This window comes from Melopsittacus undulatus, chromosome 4 (assembly GCF_012275295.1).
Source record: "Melopsittacus undulatus isolate bMelUnd1 chromosome 4, bMelUnd1.mat.Z, whole genome shotgun sequence".
NCBI classification, from domain to species: domain Eukaryota; kingdom Metazoa; phylum Chordata; class Aves; order Psittaciformes; family Psittaculidae; genus Melopsittacus; species Melopsittacus undulatus.
The window spans coordinates 9,628,619-9,649,535 of NC_047530.1; the positions used below are offsets into that span (position 1 = coordinate 9,628,619).

Sequence of the window (20,917 nt, forward strand, 5' to 3'; positions counted from 1 at the left end):
TATTCATAGCTTTCTTCATATGTAAACCATGATGGGTCTTTAAGTCCCATGGCCAATAACATTGACCTAGGGCTTTTCTTACAACTTAGAAATACTTGAAACAAAATAATTCCATCAGAATTACAATTCAACTAGATGTTAAAAAAAATTAAATGGAGGAAGTTCAATGAATTATTCTGAAAGATTTTGAAGGAAGAATTGGTCTGTACTAGGGTGAAGCAATTATAATTGCATATATTGTTGACATGCAGGTTTTTAGATTCCTGTTCTTAGCATGTAACACTAAAAACCACCATGTATCTCCCCTGTCACCTCCACAAACTTCTTATCTGCTACAACAATTAAATATGGCAGTAATATGCACAGCTTGTTTTTCCAACACTGACTTGAACTACAAGAAACAAAATATTCTCCTCATGCAACATCCTTAATTCTTTTAACAAATACTGATAAGTAATCGCCAAAAATAGCATAGTTACACATAGATAACACAGTCTCCTTCACAAAAGAAGGTCACTAACTGCTAAATACTAGCTTGAAGATCACCTCAAAATAGGCTATTTTAACATTGAAAAGCTATTTTTTTTTCACATTTGCATGATCTTAACTTTTTATTTTTCAATTCTTCTCCAATACCCTTGCACTTTCTCATGTACATGAACCACTCCCATTTATCACAAGAGTATGAATATTTTGTTTGCTGAACAGCATTCTCTAAAGCAATTAAGATTCAGTTGACTACATAATATGCATATTGTAATGCTCTTGGCAAACAAAAATTTAAGAAAATACCTAATTGCAAGGATTCTGATGACTTACATGCAGATATCTTTCCAATCCTTTCAGTGCACCTTAACAATATCATAATCATGTAGATTTATAGACACAATATACGAACATTTGGAAATTTTGAGAATTCAGTAGTAATGAAAACCAAATTTAAAAAGAAAAAAAATCAAAACTTTATTATACATCAGTATACAACAACATTTAAAATTGATGTGCTTAACTGAAAGAACGATGTTTGCTTATTGAAATTGATTTACCTTCTTGTTGCATCTCTTCAGACTTCCTTCTCACATAAATAACTTGGGGTTTCACAGTCTCAACTTGTGCAGCTCCTTGGCTTTGTTCCTATATATCAAACATTAAAATCATATTACAAATCTACCTTTTGATGGAAAACCACAGTAAAAATTTTGTGGAGCTTCAAGAAAGAGATTTTTAAAGATTCATTAAAGGATATACTCTTGTTCTTCATTCCTTTTGACTTCAAAAGAATTCAATCTGAATTAGCCTATTGCAGAGTTATTTCCTCTAGACAAATATCCTGGGAGCAGGAAGTATGGCAAAGTACCATTTAGACCTGAAGACACAAGGAGACCTTCAATTTCTATTCAAAGTATGTGGCAGAAAGAACATAAGATTTCTCTTTCTTCAATACCCAAGACTTCTTCCTAGGTATTATCCTCTTAAGTAAATAGAGAAAGTGGAAAAGAAAAATAAAAATTTCAGCACACAGGTTGGAAGGCCAATGCCAACTATAAAATTTATGACTATGTTTTAAAAACCATTTTCTGCTCTTCCTGATATGCAATTCTATGCTATGTCTGAGACAATGCCTGAGGAAAACAGCCTTAGAAGCAACAAACACTCTGCATGTTAAAAAGGGAGACATCATATTTGTCAAGCACATTTCTTATCTTATGTATTAACTGAAACAGGAATCGTAGCCCAGGGACATTCCACCACATGCAGAGAGGAAACATGAAAAGTGCAAAACAGAGTCATGCAGTCCTAGAAGGCTTAGGCATTCTTAAGCATTTGAAAGCTGGAGAGGGACTTTGTGCAAGGGCATATACTAATAATAGGATAAGGGGTAATGGCTTTACGCTGAAAGAGGGAAAATTTAGATTAGATATCAGAAAGAATCACAGAATCCCAAGGGTTGGAAGGGACCTCGAAAGATCATCTAGTCCAATCCCCCTGCAAGAGCAGGATAACCTAGAGTACATCACACAGGAACTTGTCCAGGCGGGCCTTGAATATCTCCAACACAGGAGACAACACAACCTCCCTGGGCAACCTGTTCCAGTGCTCTGTCACTCTCACAGTAAAGAAGTTCTTCCTGATGTTCTCATGGAACCTCCTATGCTCCAGTTTACACCCATTGCCCCTTGTCCTATCACTGGATATCACTGAAAAAAACTTAGCTCCATCATCCTGACACCCACCCTTTACATATTTGTAAACACTGATGAGGTCACCCCTCAGTCTCCTCTTCTCCAAGCTAAAGAGACCCAGCTCCCTCAGCCTCTCCTCATAACGGAGGTGTTCCACTCCCTTAATCATCTTTGTGGCTCTGCGCTGGACTCTTTCAAGCAATTCCCTGTCCTTCTTGAACTGAAATGGATGCAATATTCCAGATGCGGCCTCACCAAGGCAGAGTAGAGGGGGAGGAGAACCTCTCTTACCCTACTAACCACACCCTTTCTAATGCACCCTAGGATGCCATTTGCCTTCTTGGCCACAAAGGCACATTGCTGGCTCATGGTCATCCTCCTATCCACCAGGATCCCCAGGTCCCTTTCCCCTTCACTACTTTCCAGCAGGTCAATCCCCAACCTGTACTGGTACATGGGGTTGTTCTTCCTCAGATGCAAGACTCTACACTTGCCCTTGTTGAATTCCATCAAGTTCCTCCCTGTCCAACTCTCCAGCCTGTCCAGGTCTCGCTGAATGGCAACACAGCCTTCTGGTGTGTCAGCCACTCCTCCCAGTTTAGTGTCATCAGCAAACTTGCTGAGGGTACACTCAGTTCCCTCATCCAGGTCGTTGATGAAAACATTAAACAGCACTGGTCCTAGCACCAACACCTGAGGGACTCCACTAGTAATAAGCCTCCATCTAGATTCTGCCCCATTGACCACAACTCTCTGTCTTCTTCCTTTCAACCAGTTCTTGATCCACCTCACTACCTAATCATCAAGCCCTCACTTCCTTAGCTTATCTATGAGGATGCCATGGGAGACAGTATCAAGGTATGGGAACAGGTTGCCCAGTGAAGCTGTGGCTGCCCCATCCCCGGCAGTGTTCAAGGCCAGGTTGGACAGGGCTTTGAGCAACCTGCTGTAGTGGAAGGTGCCCCTGCCCATGGCAGGGGGTTGGAACTGGATGAGCTTTAAGGGCCCTTCTAACCCAATCCATTTTGTGATTATATGATCCTCAGTGTCCTGGGTTCAGCAGTAGCAGTCATTTTTTTCTCCTTCTTGGTAGCTGGTGCAGTGACATGTTTTTGACTTTCAGCCTGGAAACGGTGCTGATAGTACCGATGTTTTTAGTTACTGCTCAAATGTTTGGTCTGGTCAAGGACTTTCTGAGTTTCATGCTCTGCCAGAAAAGAGGGAAGCTGGGAGGAAGCAGAGACAGGACATCTGATCCAAACTAGCCAAAGAGGTATTCCATACCATAGCACGTCATGGCCAGAATGTAACAGAGAGTTACCCAGAAGGGCTAGTGCACTGTGGGGTTGGAGTAGGTATCGGTCAGTGCTCAGTTGGGTGGGGTGGGGTGAGTTATTGGTTGGTGGGTGTTGAGGTGTTGTATTCTCTTCACTTGTTATTTCCTTTATTGTTATTATTACTGATAGTAGCAGTAGTGATTTGTGTTATACCTTAAGTTATTAAACTGTTCTTATCTCAACCCGTGGGAGCTACATTCTTTTGATTCTCCTCCCCAACTCCCCAGGAGTTAGGGGAGGAAAGGGGGGGGGGAAGTGAGTGAATGGGCTGCATGGTTGGGTTTAAACCACGACACTAAGAGAAATTTGATTTCATCAGTTATTCTGTTGATTCTGTAGATCAATATAAAGGTTTTTTTTAATGAAGATTCCTAAAGAAGGAGGAATACAAGAAAGATCATAAATTTTTGCACATCACGAAGCATTTGGAGCCTATGGACAGAATTACTGTATGAATTCTGGGAAAATTACATGATCTGAGAAGCAATGGCACTGTTCTCTTGAAGATCTGATGACAAAGTACCAGTGGTTTCGCTTCCCAAAAACTAGAAAGAAATGATAGCAAAGTATTTTTCAGTTCTGTAAGAGAAATCCTCGACTACTGTGGAGGCCAAAACTGAAACTAAGAGCCAAAAATAAATGAAAAGAAGACAATTTTTATGTCTGACAATGAATAAGCATGGTGCCAACTATGCAATATGAGCTTCCCCTTTCTTTCAGGTAACAACTGTCTCCGACAATAACAGAAATCTCAACAGTGATGACCCTGGTCCTCATGTACTTAACGATCCTTTAAGCCAGCGTAGCAAAAATCAGGGGGAAAAAAAACCAAACATATACCATTCAGCCACTGTCTTTTCCTCAATGCTTTTTTACTCTCCCCAGTAAACAAAGCACAGAAAGGGCTACACTGGTAGACAGCATGTAATTTCTAACAATCGCCAACACAACCTCGCCAACACAACAATAAGCATAAGCTGACAAAACTGAACATGCCTACATGCACCGGAGATCGAGCTAGCATCTGTACAAGGCACTATGTGGACAGACAGACCAGTTAGGACTAGTACTAAATTGGGCACCTCTACACATCACGATGTTGATCGACTCTGTTCATCATTTAAAGCTGACAAGATATAAAAGAATTGAATTGATTTTCTGAAAGAAGGAGGGTCTCATGGAAATGTGATTGAAAGCTACCACTGTTACAGAACATTAAATGTAAGCACCACAACAGTATATTCATGAATAGATCTGAAGCGTTTCTTTGGTTTGGATTTTGAGTAAGACAAATCAAAAACCAGTTTAAACTGAAACAAGATGCAAACAGAAGTTGAGAGATAATACATAGATTCATAGCCTACAATCTCGCATTCCTGAAGATTAAAAACACCATGTATTTTGAAATATGAAAAAAAAAAACCTAATGAGAATACATACCAAACTGACAATCCCACTTAAAAAATGTTGATTGTATAAAAACATTAATACTTCTACAAGAACATTATGAAAATATTTTGCCACTGGTTTTCTCAGATTTCAGCAATCCATTTGGGTCTTAAAATTATTTAGATTAACCATCTTTGAAACGTTTAGCCGAACAAATATGACTTCAATGTTCATGTACCTCTCATGTTCAAAATGTTTCATCTAGAACAGGAAGAGCCCAGCTTCCTCCTTGTCATTCTTTTGCTTCTTAATGCTGAAAACGCAAGGGCAAAGTGGCCACAAATAACAGTCAATTCCTGTACGGTTGCACAAGAATGGACAGAAGGGGTCAAACTGAAGATGCATTTAGTCTGGCATTCTGTCTAACAGTGGCTAAAAGTATAAATAAATCTCAAAAAAAACCAATGCCAGAAAGGGAGGAGCAGCCAAGGAATCTGCATAGATAGGAAAATTCCTGTATGACTTAAACCATTTGTTTTGCAGAAAGTGACCACACAGACTCCACTTTTCATGACTAACAGGCTCCGGCACTACATGAAAAGACAACGTTCTTTCTCTTGGCCAAAATCTTATGTACACACCTGTCCCAGGGAAAGAACAAGCAGTATGGATATGGCAGCTTCACATCACTGCCCACAACCTCCCTGAAATGAGGATCCTGGTCAGACTGCAGAAAACACCCAAGATTTGTCACAACAAACCCTAAGATTCAGGAGGATTGTTCCCAGTTATATCAGAACAAAGGTCTACCAAACCCAAGGCCCAGCTGGACACCATCTGAAATACCATCTCTTGACAAACACCCTGAAAAAACTAGTTTTGCTCCTAAACAGACTCATCTTCTGGCTTTTAACATAGCTGATACAGTTTCATTTCAGTGAAGGCAAACACTGCCTAGAGCTGAAATTTAGATGTGAAACAACTGATGTGAGAGTCAGTGACTAACATGGGTGAAAAACTTTTAAGAAGTTTAAAGTGATTACTGGCTTAAACATTGAATACAATGAATCATTCTGGAAGCTTGAGTATCTCTTGCTCTATTAGCTGATCCTATATTACAAGAAAATCTTTTCCTAAAGGCAGGTAACAAAGCAGATCAAGCTGCAGATCTTAAGAAAGATGCCATCCCTAATTGAAACTAAGGGAAAATTTCATCATCATTGTTACATGGTAAGTAGATGCTGTCAAAACAGGCCTTCAAGTCATCTGGTACAGGCATTTTTTGGTTGTTGTTGTTTTTCCAAAAAAGGATATATGGATCTAGTGGAGGATCTTATGGAGCGTGGTTTTGCCCTATCCAGGACAGACTTTTTCTGTGATTAAAGGTATACTTAAAGGTATGGTCACGACACAGGAAAACTAAAAAATTAGCTAATAAGAAACAGGGCTGATGTTTCTCATGGGCTTACATCAGAAACACCCAGTTACAGGAAGAGATTCTTTTGTTTGGGGGGAAAAAACCAAAACTGGCCACACAAAGTTCAGGGGTTTGTTTGGCTGGTTTGTAAGAAGAATGAGTTTTACATATCAGCAGGCAAAAAAACCTACCCTGCGGGTTCAGATGCAAGAAAGTTTCTAAAGATAATATATAACTATTTGTGTATTTTCTATGAGACACTGTCAGATCATACTACATTTCTTGCATAGGTAAAACTATATGGAATAGGCAATCTTATATATAGTATATTATCATTTGCCTGTACCCAGGCAAACAAAAATGAATCCTAACCAAATCAGCTAATTCTCCAGAGCACAAGATGTAGGTATCACTCTGTTATTTACCACAGTTAATGGTGCTAAAAGAAGAAAACATGGTTTACCCTCCCTGTTCTTTTTACTTTTGGCTTGTGAAGCAATAACAAGGATATGAGCTCACTCCAACAGACACAGTGCTTTAATAGAATCCACTTTTGCCTGTGAAAAATCATTCGAAGAAATAATATGTTCTGGTAATCTCAAAGTGAAAAGGTATAACATTTAAAATCTTTTTTTCTCATCTGAAGTGACATATTTAAGAACTGCTCTGACACCAGTGGCATGACAGATGTCAAAGCCCCAAAACATAAAACCTCAAGACAGGTCAACTTTAGGTTATTTTTAACATTGAAAGAACATTAGGGAAGGACAGAATGCATCCAGGAACATACCAACTAAGGTAAGTGTATTACTACTTTCAAACACACTGTGAAGCTTATAATAATAAAGAGCAGTCTCCTGTCTCATTTTCAGCTTTTCCACTCACCACTTAAATTTATCTTTAGTTAGCAAGTAAACCATCATCTCTAGGCAACATCACACACTAATAAAGCAGCAATGGATTAACCCTATACATTTCAAGCAGAAATCAATAAGGTATTTATCTACCTTCAAGTATTCTGAGATACATCATCATTACTGCTTTTCTAACCCTTCTCCTAATAGGATAGATGAAGCTCCTGAAATGCTGAAAAAGAGTTACAGTTCATAAGGTCCTTTCTAACCCTAACTATTCTATGATTCTATGAGACCAAACCTCTATTGTTGCTTCCTCTCCCATATATCCACCATGTTATTCTTCTGTATTTGAAGCACTATGCTCCTAAAACATTGGAATGCCTCATACGAGCCGAGTATGCATAATATTAGACCCTGTGAGACTACTGAAGCTGTGAGAAAGCACAAAAAAAGTAAAAGGTCTGACCCTAATAGAAAGCACATTGTAGGGGTTCTGTCACAGTAAACACAATCATTTTTATTACACACATGAAGTCTTGACTTCATTTTCTAAGCTGAATGTGTATCTTAAATGCAGCAGTTCTGAGTTGCCAGTCACCACAGTGAAACAGAAAATTTACCTAGGTTTCAGGTTCCACTTTCTGACTAGTTATAGAAAAGATCCTTAGGTTTACCTGGGACAGATCCTCTGAGAGAGATGTCACTCTGTGGCTTGACTGGGCTGCTTGCAGAACAGGATTTGAAACTGGTTGTGATTCCAGTTCGGCCATAAGCATTGGACCATGAGCTGTATCCTCATCTCGAGGAATTTCTGCCAAAAGATAAAAATAAAAAAAGTTCCTTGATGGACTGGACCATTAATGTCCCAGTCAACTCATGGCAAGATGTGGAACCTTTCAAGATTCAGCAATGCGACACACAATTTTAAAGTGAATTACTTCCTCCTTATATGGCTCATTGTATAGTCTTTAAATTGTTCTTGTGGGAAAAAAGAAATATGAAATACATGTCTCTGGAAACTGAAAAAATAAATCAGTTTTATCATCTGTAGATTTCTAACATGGCAAGCATTTATGGTAACTTCAAAGCTGTATAGTCCATCATACCATTATATGCTTTATGAACTTTAGCACACATATTGGAATGAGATTGGAAAGGCTTCTTCATGAAAATGTTTCACTGTTGTTTGAATTGGAAGAAAACGGCACATTGTCTTTTTTAAAAGGGATAATTTGCTATATAATCTATCATTTATCGTGATTTTGCAGCCTGCAAGTGTGTAAAGCATCTTTATGAAAAATGTACTGACAGCTCAAGAACTAACTTTAGCCTCCTGCTATCATACAGAGCCAAAGAATTAATTTTAAGCCTAATTAACTATAATCATTGTTTAATTAACTGTAATTATTGTTCACTTTAAGACTATATGTGCCACATTTCATTTGCATGTTGGTTTTTATGTTCATGACTTTAGGCACTGAAAACAAGGCTTTATAAATGAAAGACTGATCAAGGGGCTGTTACATACCTACATAAACAACACCTGCTCCATCCTATAAATAGACATAATGTTTCCATGATACAAATAAAAATCGTTCACAAAACTGAAGATACCCAGAGACAGACAATCCCCAGAATTCTTACAGACATATCTGTGACTCATTCTGACAGAGAAACTGACCTCTACTGCAAGCTTAAATGTACAGAGATACACACCCTGAAAGATGTGAACTTTGAACTCTGCTGGTGCAGCACTTATTTAATATTACCCCTAAATATAATTATAAAATAAAATTATGGCCCTGTGTTGTAACTCTTGTGGCTATGGAGGAATAGCTCTTAGTCCTAACCTGCAATAGACTGAAGGACATATAATCTCACCAGTGGGTAGATAAAAAAAGATTTGGAAGAAAAGTGGAAACAATCACATAGCATTTCTTCCTCCTCCACCCCATTCTCCACCTCCAAAACAAGATTGTTTCCTATTCAGTGTTGACTTCACTATTGAAAGTACTGGGCCACAAGATTTTCTGTTCATCTCTAACATGAAGAAAATCTTGTTTTGAAAGGATATCCTACAATGTTATTTCCTCATCAATGTGAACTAATACTGTGCCAGTGTCCACAGTATTCATTGGTGGGCAGGGAGAGAAGCTAAGTTGAAACTCATCAGAATGCAATGCAACTCCGTATTGGATTATTACAGACGTAAAAGCACAGGGTATTCCCTTATACATACTTGAAAAGGAACTTCTAAACTTGATTTTCAGATAACAACAGAGAAACTGGGATTAAAAAATAAGGGAGAGGAAGGACGCAGCATTGGCTACATGACTGTTTTCAACTGAAAAGAAATAAATTATTGCTTTACCATAGCAACTCATGCCTGCAATACTTTGTGCAAGCCATTATGTGTATGCCTCAGCTACACTAATCTGGGGAAAAAATAATTTCCCTAGGAATCACAGAATCATAAAATAGTTAGGGTTGGAAAGGACCTTAAGATCATTTAGTTCTAACCCCTCTGCTATGGGCAGGGACACCTCACACCAAACAATGTCATTCAAGGCTCTGTCCAACCTGGCCTTGAACACCACCAGGGATGGAGCATTCACAACCTCCCTGGGCAATCCATTCCAGTACCTCACTACCCTTACAGTAAAGAATTTCTTCCTTATATCCAATCTAAACTTCCCCTGTTTAAGTTTTAACCCATTACCCCTTGTCCTATCACTACAGTCCCTAATGAATAGTCCCTCCCCAGCATCCCTTCAGCCCCTGAATATATGAAGCTAAAATGTATTGCCCATTATGAGACACTGCAGCATCATCTTGATGGAGTGATAAAACCAATGAGGAGGTGTGCTGTGTAAGGGGACAGAGAGAAGGATCTTCAACTGCCACTCTTAATACCTGTCCTATGGAAACTGACTTCAAGAATGGTTAAATTAAGTGGTTTTGAGAACTGAATTTGACTTAAAAGAATAAAATACATACTTTACAAGTCAACTTTTCCATAGGCAACTGGGTACTTGCCATGATTCTTGTTCAAATTGCAGAATACTATAGACAAAGGAGAGTGAAGGCAAGGCTTCAATTAAATTCAGTTCTCAAAATAGAAATGCAAATAATTTCATTGCAGGAATCGCCTATAAATTTTTAATTTTGTTTTTTTAACATATTCACTGAAATTATTTCAGATAATGTTGTAGAAGACACTCAGAATCCACATAGATATCAGAGAAAAGAAATAACAGCCTAATTGTACCTCCAAATTGGACAAGCTGCCCTGGAGATGGAGAACGGAATCTCCGGTGTGGTCTGCTCTCAGAAGTCTGAGCTGTTGGATGGTCCATATAAACTAAATGTCCCATTAGGATTCTCTCTGCTGCTTTGGTCAGCCTTGGTCTTTGACCTTCACTGAGCTGTCCAACACTATCATCAGAATCCTACACAGAACAGCAACATCAGAGCAGTAGATATAAAAACCAGCAAGGTATTTCTTCCAAAAACACACACAGTTATCTAATTACATTAACCCTTAAAGCATATAAAAACTTAAGTCTACAGAATCAGTCATACAGAATCACAGAATACCAGGTTGGAAGAGACTTCAAGGATCATTTGGTCCAACCTTTCTGGGAAAAGCATGACCTAGACCAGGTGGCCCAGCACCATGTCCAGCCAAATCTTAAGTGGGGAATCCACCATTTGCCTGGGGAGATTATTTGAATGGCTGACTGTTCTTATTGTGAAAATTTTTCCTCTAGTGTCCAACCTCAGTCAGAGAAAAAGCAAATTAGAGATGCTTGTAACTGGTAGTGCTGATGAGAAAATGTCGCAACAAATACAGTCAGACTCAGAGCTGAACACTGTAGAAAGCTTTTCAACTAAGTCCATCTACTGGAGCTCATTAAGTAAAATACAGACAAAGGACAGTTAAGGAGGTGAGTGAAGTTACTACTTATTTAGACTAAACTGACCATGATAGATGGAAAAAAACTGCATATACATCAGTAAAATCACAAAAAGCAAGATCTGCCATAAATAAAACTGCTGATGAACCATATTGCAGTACTCAAGTTCACTTCCTCTAAACATTCCTCTAGCTATGTTGATTAGAATAGACTCCCAGTTCAAACTATTAATTTCCACATAGAAAATACTTACATGTGTGGCAAAAAATGACTGTTACCCTTTGCTTTGCAGTAGTTACAATTTTCTGTTAGTCTGTTTTTTCTGATATCCAGATATGGGTATTTTGAGGTTTTGTTCCAAGATCAGTATCAACAGCATGTGTGAAAGTGCATGTAAACATTTGCTGAGTTTTCTTCATACCTCCCTAAAACTCTCAGATGGCTGTTAAGTGCAGTGAACTTGTACTGTTAAACATACCACCTATACTGCTCAAGAGACAGAAAACTTCCCTGGTACTTAAATCAATAGAACAAATCTGGTACATTGGAACAATCACATACACACCTTGAAAACTAGGTATGTGTGATACTACACAGTTTTGTTTATAACAACACTTAACCTTCAGTGTTTTTAAAAGTTTTACACAAGAACAAAGCCAACAGAAGTGGGATCACTTCCAGCAGGGAATCAAGTGTATGTACCTGTTCTATAGCCAACAGGAATTATAAGCTTGAAATATTACTTTTGAGTAGGAAAGTATCACTTCAAAACTACTGTACTGGAAGGAAAAGGACTGTAAGTTACCTCCAAATGGTATATTCCTTCCTGTGCAGCAAGAGGTGCTTGATTTAATTTGGCTAAAAGAGTCACAACAGGATCCTTGTGATAGCCTTTATCTGGTCTTCTCACCACTTGCCCTTCACTGGGAGGATCATAATCCTAAAACGAAGAAACAAAATCTACATGATATGTAACTTAAATCATTCTTACTATTAAAAAAAGCATAAATTGTGAACTAAAGTTGTTAGCTTCCACACTGAGAACTTGCATCATTAAAATCGAGGCATTTAAAAATAAGCAAACTAACAACACACTGCTTTCTCCTTTTACCCACAGGCATGCAGAGTCTATTTAATCCGTAAGACTGCAATACTTAGAGAAGAACAAGGTCCTTTAGGCCTCCAAAGTTCAGGGAAACAGTTAAATCCTCACACATACTGGTCACTAGGAACAATCTGGCTGCAGAACTACTCTCACCAGCTAGGATTTAGCTTCCTCAATCAGAGAGTTTAGTTTGAGGATGGAGGACTATTAGGAGTTATAATCCAGCTGACAAATAGAAGGAATAACATCTTAGAGAGCCTAACCTGATTAAAAAGAACTTAAATTTAGGTTCTCTTCATAACAGTCTTAAGCCCAGAATTTAAGAGTGGCAGACAGAGAAGGCATGTAAGAGGAAGCCCACAAAAGGAACTTTTACAGTCTTGATCAAGAGTAGGGTGTTCTCCTCAGGTGCCTATACACTCACATGGCAAAGTTTGGACAACAGACAGAAAGATCTGCAAGTTCAGAGAGCACCATCTCACAGCTATGACATGAATGAAATCATGGATATTAGATAGGAAAGTACATACAAGTGAAGTATGGCATGTATGGTAGAAATGTTTGGGAAGGATAGCCAGGGAGAAAAGCGGATTCCTACTGAAGGACATTTAAACTTTGCATTATTGAGGTTGGAAGGGATCTCTGGAGATTGTTTAGTCCAACACAACTGCACAAGAAAGCACCTTTTGCAGTGTTTGGCCACCCACAAAGTAAAAACATTCCTTATATTTAAAAGGAATTTCCTGAATTTCAATCTACAGTCTATGCCCACTGTTTCCTGTCTTTCACTGGGTACCACTCAGAAAAGTCTGTCTCTGTCTTCCTTACTTCCTCCTGCCAGATATTTATACACTTTGCTAAGTTCCTCTTGAAGCTTTCTCTTCTCCAGGCTAACCATTCCAAGCTCTGAGTATTACAGATGCACCACTCCCTTAATAATTTCTGTAGTCCTTTGCTGGAATCACACCAGTAAATCCTTATCTTTCTTGTACTGGAAAGCCATAACTGGACACAGTACTCCAAACGCTGTCTCACCAGTACTGAGTAAAGAGAAAGATCTATCTCTCTTGACCTGCTCTTCCCAACACAGCAAAGGATGATGGTGGCCTTATTTGCCACAGGGGCACACTCCTGGCTCAGATTCAACTTGTCCACCAGGATTCCCAGGTTCATTTCCACAAAGCTGTTTTCCAGCCTGTCAGCCCCCAGCATGTATTGGCGCATGAACTTGGTTCTTCCTTGGTTATACCACATGGCACTTGTCCTTGATGAACTTACGTAAGATTCCTGTCAGCTCATTTCTCTAGCCCAGTGAGGTCCCTCTGAATGGTAGCACAACCCTCTGGTGTACAAAACCAGTTTTGTATCACCTGTAAACTTGCTGCTGATGCAGTCTGTCCCATCATGTAGGTCATTACTGAGCTTGTTAAACAGCACTGGTGCTAGTACTGACCCCTAGCATACACTGCTAGTGACTGGTCTCCAGCTGGACTTTCTGCCACTGACCACAACCCTTTCAGCCCAGTGGCTCAGCCAATTTTCGATCTTAGGTCAAACTATTCCTTGAATTCACAGACATCCATGTGCTTATTGATGGTGTGAGTTGAGATCAGAGGGGAAAGGAACACTAGGAGTTTTGTGAGCAGTCTGCTTCAGAGCAACTGACCAACAAAAAGTAAGAGGAGGCTTTCTACAAAACATTAACAGGGTTCTGATGATTCCAAGTCTTCATCCTTGTGGCAGATCTCAACTATCTGAACATCTTCCAGAAGATGTGGAGGCCATCCTGAAGTTTTTAGAAATCCCTATGGAGTTACCTTCCAACCAATACTGTCATAAAGAAAACAGTTTAGTTTAAATATGGTATTGCTCTACCTGATACTATTATTTATATGACAGCTATGCCTTACTAAGAGGCATTACACAGAGAGGGGAAGTCCAAGCATTTGAGGAAGAGTGTTAACAGAGAAAGGGAATGGAGAATACCTTGACTTGGGAGGCTTTCAAGACAACACACTAAAGCAAACATCAGAAAGAAACTATACTGAAGTTTTAAGCAGTTTTACATAACTTCAGCCTCAGCTAACCTACTGTAATAATTTAACCACACAATTAATTAAAAGATGGCTCAAAGCTGAAAGAGTTCAGAGCATAAAAATGTTCTGTTCTTTTTAAGATGTCTTAAAACTGAAAACAACAAAGAAATTAAAATGCATATTAGCTATCTCTCACCTACATAAATATATAAATAATTCAATTTAAAAAAAAATACAATTAGTTTGCACAACATGTTTTTTTCTTTTGGAGCTCTGAAATTCAACCTTCTTTGTAAGTGTACAGCTTAAAACCATAAATTCAAAAAAAAGTCTGTAAGTGAAAATGTTTAAAGCGCATCCAATTTATCAAGATGCTTATGGCAGAATAGCACACTAACTCCATTTTCTTGTAAAACATTTCCTTACCATTTCATTGGCATCTCCTAAAGTACTACTTAAGCTCTCAGCAAGGTTTGGAAGACACAATCCTCCTCCTCCTAAGGCTGAAAAATATCGTAAGTTACAAATGCTAAAAAATATGCAAGTTACATGAAAGAAAGCCAAGGCCACATTCTTAAATAATTGCAACACATTGCTTTCGTAAAGCTGGAAGTTTCTGCCGCCGGATGTGCTCTTACACCTTTCTTTCAATAAAAACTTAGTATTTAGTACCATATGGTACTAAGACAGCCCCAGTTATCGGTGCAAGACAGCCCCAATTATTTTCCAAATTGATCTTATGACAATAGGGCAGATTTAAACTTTTGCATTAATAAACAGATGCATTTTGTTCAGAGACAAAAAAGAGAGACATGAGGTCTCTTAAATCCAAAACCATGAACTGAAAGTTAAGGATGAGGTTAATGCCTGCAATTTTGTCAGAAAACGTATGAAATGTAACTTTAGTAGACTGTAAGAGAAGTTTATAAAGAAAAAAAAAAGTTAATCCAAATTCTAATTTCCAGATTTGTCTGCTTTGTTACCTCTTGCAGCCATCACTTGTCCATAGCTGAAGAGTACCTCTCCTTCTGAGATGGGTCTGTCTGCAGTTTCGGTTTCTGTTTCTGTGAGTGTAAGGCTGCTTTCCTGTGTGGACTGCCCAGAACTAACTGTAGGCACAGGTGATGGAACCTGTGGATTGCAAGGAAGTGATTCGAAGGGCCTTGCTGACGACGGCTGAGCTGGTAAAATCAAGGCCTCTGGTTCCTCATCATTAGCCACTGACATCTCACTACAATGTAAGAATGTACATTATGAATACACCAAAACGCACTGAAAAATATCGACCAAGGTCTTTAATCAATACTGAAAAAATAATTTGCAAGTATTTTTTTTTGTTAATTAAAGAGCACAGCATTTTACAGAGTAGTACAAGAATCAATATGGTTAAATAACATTGTTCATTAATTTCTGGTTATAATTAAAAATTATCAAGTGTATTCCACTCAAATAATAGAAATATTTCATTGCTACTACATCTATTACTGGCATACGTAACAATACGAATTTACTAGGTACAAAGTTCAGCAAGATGATGAGTAATGACTGATAAATCCTGACAAAGGTCCTGGTACTATATTTTTTTCCAAAATCAAAGAAAACAATAAAAAAATCCATCAATGCCTCCTGATATACATTAAGTGTTTTTTCCCCACTGACTTTTTGAGGATGTATGTTTTGTGTTGGGTTTTTTTTTTTTCAGAAATGAGAAAACCATGCAGCCTGTTCAACTCACATAGCCTTAGGACAGAATGGTTCTTCAGTTGAAGGACTGGGTTTCTCTTCTTCCAGAGGAAGTTCTGCATCATCCCATGGGTTTGCAGGCTTTGGACTTTCCAATTTTGCAGCTTTGGAGGCCCATTCTGAGACAGGAGGGCTTGGTGTGGTTGTTCTTGGTGGTGTGTTGACAGGGGTAATCACAGGTGTGCCAACACAACTAGTGGTAGCTGGAATCTCAACTCCTGCATGGGTAAAGTCAGATTTCAGATCAGAAAGGAATGCAGGAACTAAATCTCAGGCAGAGAGCTAGTCAGTTTGACTAAGCACTTGTTTTTGTGATACCTTTTGATAATTATGAAGACTAGATTAAGACTAGTTTCTTTTAAGTACAGCGTTGGCATCTGAAGGAGCTAGAATAAAACCTCAATTGCTTACTTCCCTTAATAAGGAAGACTGCTCTGCATTTTAAAAACTAAGCTGTTTTACTTGGGGAGTGTAAATTTGGCTTAATTAACATTAGAAATACAGGAAGGAGGAAAAGACAGCTATTTTTCTGATGTGAAAAATTGTGGAGGAGCTGGGAGAGGTGGAAATCACACACCATAGAAATGTGAATTAAGTCTGAAAATAGAGCCATTACCAAATAAAAGATGCTTGCTTTTTATACGAATCAGCCCACATTTTTTGTATTACATGAGTTCCCACTTGAATTATAGCCTCAAGAATATTACCAAGAGATGACATGTCTTTGAAGATGAAAATTAAAGGCAGTAGATTAAAGCATATTTGCAACTTCTAAACTTCAATTACTATTTTCACTACCTGTTTCTTTAATTTGTTCATGTTTGTGAACATCCTCGTTAATTCCTGTAAAAGACAGAGAAGACTCTGGAGTTTTGACCAGAGGCAATTCTTTTTCTGAAGGTGGTGTTTGTGGTGGTGTGGCCTGAGGTGCTGGCAATGGAGTAGGCACAAGAGATTCCTGAAGGCAAAAAAAAAAATCATAACCACAGTTATTATCTCAATGCAGAAATCCTGTTTTCCAAGTATCCACAGAGACAGCTGAGAAAGAAAGGCAGGTTATCAGAGAAAAGGAACAGTTGTTGCTTAGACACATGCTTCATTGACCTAATTCCTCCATTTAAACATAAAGTGGCACCAGGCAGCATGCTTAGATTAAGTAAATTATGCATTAGAATGATTACAGTTGGAAATCATTACCTATAGAACAGAACAGACTATTTCAGTTGGAAGAGACCCACACCGATCACCTAGTCCAACCACCTGGCCAATTTAGGGCTTACCAAGTTAAAGCATGGTATTGCGGGCATTGTCCAAATGCCTCAAGCTTTGACAGGTCTGGGGCATTGACCACTCTCTAGGAAGCCTGTTCCAGGATTTGACCACCCTCTCAGTAAAGAAATGTTGAGAGAACTGGGTTCGTTCAGCATAGAGAATAGAAGGTTTAGGGGAGACATTATCACCATGTTCCAGTATTTAAAAGGTGGCTATGAAGATGATGAAAAACCTTTTTACAAGGAGTCTTATGGAAAAGACAAGGTGCAATGGGCACAAGTTACTGTTGGGGAGATTCAGCTGGACATTAGCTAAATTTTTTTCACAATGAAAACAATCAGCCTTTACCATAATCTTCCTAGGGAAGTGATGGATACCCCAACACCCAACATTTTAAGATTCAGATGGACAGGGTGCTGGGCCATCTAGTCTAGGTTATGATTTGCCTAGAAAGGTTGGGCCAGATGATCCTTGAGGTCCCTTCCAACGTGGTATGCAATGATTCTGTGACAACGTCCACTCTAAATATTAATTATGTGATTATACTAATTTTAATAAAGCATTTAATACCATGTTAAGCAAGAAAGTATTTCATTACACAGATAAAATTATCATACTGACTCCATTTTATGGTCAGAGAATCAGCTAAAAAGAAGATACAAAGAAAGCAACAGCCAAAACAGTAAAGCATTAAAATAAACATGTAATTGTGATGTTTCTAAAGAAACGAAAGAGATGGAAATAAATGTGACAAGCAAGTACGATGGTTATTGGTTAGCCTGCTATGAAGAAATATGATGGATTTTTCCAGGGTCTTTCCAGCCCTGTTTTCTGCTCATAAAGAAAACAAGATAATGGGGCTAAAGGAAGGCTTCCAGGCTAGTTTCTGAATAATAAATTCTCAGACTGCTTATTTTTAATAAAAACTCTTCTCAGAAGTGGGGCATGCTAATTCATTTGGCAGTTCATACACAGCTGTGCGACGTTGTGAACACTGAAGAACTCAGTAATTGGGCAGCTGAAGCTCTAGGTAAGAAACTTCACAGCAAGAAGGGACAGATCAAGAATGCACAAACTACATACTTAAGAACTCCTGCTATAAGCTGAGCAGAAGTGCAAAAAGGAGAACTAAGACATTAAGGAAACTACACCTTGCATACTACCTCATTATAAAATGTCTATTAGCATATTAGTGCTACCTGTGGTCAAGACGAATCTAAACTGGAAAGCACAAAAGTGCTGCTCATCAGTAAGAGTTGAAAAATGGTACACATACAGATGATCGCTTTATCTGGCCTAATCAAAGGCCAAAAAGGACAAAACTAATCTCTTAAAGTGTGCAAATGAATAAATATAGTAAGGAGACATGACAACAATTTTGGCTTAAGATCGCTTCGGTTTAAGCTGATACAGAAACAAGGCAGCTTTAAGAGGGCCTTCAGTAAATACAAAATGGTTATTAGAAGAGGCTTGTAAGTATCAGAACAAAGTCTGCTTTAACACAACACTCTCCTCAATCTGTAATGGAGTGGGGAAGAGCTCTCTAGATGCAGGATGGCTGTATTTAAGCTTAGAGCAGTGAAATGATTATTTCTGACTATGGCAGGCACTAGGTTATATTTCAATTTATATGCACTGTAGCAGAATAGAATAATTGATCTCACTTTTGACAAAGTTTTGAAGAGTTAGATTTCTAAGTGCAGCAATTTCCACATTCATCTCAAAGACATTATACAACACCAGACTGTCGAACAGCCATGTTCTCAAAATAAGAGCCAGCTGTCATTTGATTATCAAAGGCAACAGAGAAAATGATCCTGTGTAACAGGAAGTGCTACTAATCATTTAAGCATTTGCTAAGAACTACTGAACTAAAAATTTTACAGATATAAAAGAATGGCAGCAAGCCCACAAGACCAAAAATAATATCACTCTATTTCTTCTTATATAAAGAAATTAATTTCTCCGTATTTAATTTCTTCACAAGAAAGTAGCATAGCTATTTTTGTCGAAAATAGTATGAGTTACCTTTTTGGCAACATGGAATTAGGTACCAAGTCTTTCCATTAGAAATCATAGTTGTGCTCAGCCTTTAAGTAATTGAATAAATACAGCATACTGCATGCAGCACAAAGGAACTTTTTTTCCCCTTTTTCAACACTTTCTAAAAGTGAAATAGTTTTAATCTTGTTGCTTGCTGGAGTATAATAAGGAATAATCAAAAAATGCAAGTCATGCACATTCAATTCATCAGTCTTCTTCCATCATTTTTGTCTTGCACAGTTGAACTATCATGCCACAAAGAAATTACCACTTAGAACTTCAATAGGAAAGCTTAAGTAAATTGGACTCTTACCATCATAACCATTGTACTTGGAAGAACATTTGCAGCAGGAACTGCTTTCTGAGCCTGCCTGTTTCCCAGCATGGTTGCAATTATTTCACTGAGGGCTTCATTTACAAAATGACTTATCATTTCTGAGTCCACAGGCACGCCAGCATTGATGAAGAGCTGAAATCCTCCACCACCTGCACCTTCAACTGAAAACATAAAACACAAATCCAGATCCCACTTCTTAAAATGCATGTACTGTACTACTGCCACTCGTTTCCTTCTCCATGAACTTTTAAACATTCCTTTGCAAAAAGTGATTTCTTTTTTATTTAACAGATAGGTAAGCAACAGTAGCAAATCAACTCAGGATCGTAAAAGAAGGCAGCAGCACAGGACAGTGACATCAGGGGAGAAATGCATTTATCTGCATTATCACACATTTATATAAGGGAGGTAATTTTTTACATACCTATTAAGAGAATAATAACTCTTACTTACCAATATCAGATGTTACAGTGTCACTGTCTTCACTCTCTGAGGTGCAACCACTGGGCACACTTTCTTTCTGAACTGGGTACATCCCACTGATAACTCTTGCCATTATTTCTTGTTCCACCCTAGCAAAATAAAACCTATTTAACTATCAGCAGACACTGAGACACCTAGAAGCACACAAAAGAGCATTCTTGACATTAAATGCAAGGTAGCTCAAAAGAAAAAGGAAGGAAGGTGATGAGAATAAAGGGGAGGTATTTATATGGAGTCATTTTTTCTTCCATACATATTCTCTTGTTACTTTGTTGTATTGCAACTCACCAATTTATCAACCTGTTTTCTATAGTTTCTCTCCTTTGAATCAGTTCATCCAAAACATCAGTAGACTGCTGAGGAGCAGAAACCCCCGGAGGAAACAAAGGGCCATTGTATTTTGGTGAGGTAACTTTAAATTGTCCACTAAGTTCCAGAAGAGGCTCACAGAACTCTGCAATTTCATTTCTCTCCTCCTCCTGATCCTAATAAATAAGTAGTACATTAAGTTATGGTGTGTTTCTGGAAGACAATGTCATTAAGGTAACCATGAGACTTTTTTTCTTTAAGAAACATTTGTAGATGTGTCACAGCATATACACCACATTCTCCCTTCTTAGTATGTTGTACTTAACTGATGCAATTCTAAACTTAGCAAATCATAAATCTGTAGAGGCATAAAGCTACAGAAACTGCTAAGTAAAACATGATTTGGCTCATATTTCCTGCCTGTTCTGCACAGGGCAGGGAGCCAATGGTAATGTTAATACTTGAGAAATTTACTTCTGACATAAGTCA

At 38.3% G+C, this 20,917-nt stretch overlaps 1 protein-coding gene across 1 annotated transcript in view; it reads right to left on the reverse strand.

The window, feature by feature from the left end:
• The window catches only part of KIAA0586 (KIAA0586 ortholog), a 73,961-nt gene that overhangs the window by 23,595 nt on the left and 29,449 nt on the right, over positions 1–20,917 (reverse strand). Inside the window, exons 20-30 of the mRNA XM_031044525.2 lie at positions 20,408–20,604; positions 20,090–20,208; positions 19,613–19,797; positions 16,783–16,942; positions 15,977–16,202; positions 15,225–15,472; positions 14,668–14,744; positions 11,906–12,040; positions 10,452–10,632; positions 7,858–7,994; positions 1,047–1,134 (exon numbers count right to left, since the gene is read on the reverse strand). Of these exons, the coding sequence (XP_030900385.2) occupies positions 1,047–1,134; positions 7,858–7,994; positions 10,452–10,632; positions 11,906–12,040; positions 14,668–14,744; positions 15,225–15,472; positions 15,977–16,202; positions 16,783–16,942; positions 19,613–19,797; positions 20,090–20,208; positions 20,408–20,604 (1,753 nt within the window). The remainder of the gene's footprint in view (positions 1–1,046; positions 1,135–7,857; positions 7,995–10,451; positions 10,633–11,905; positions 12,041–14,667; positions 14,745–15,224; positions 15,473–15,976; positions 16,203–16,782; positions 16,943–19,612; positions 19,798–20,089; positions 20,209–20,407; positions 20,605–20,917) is intronic.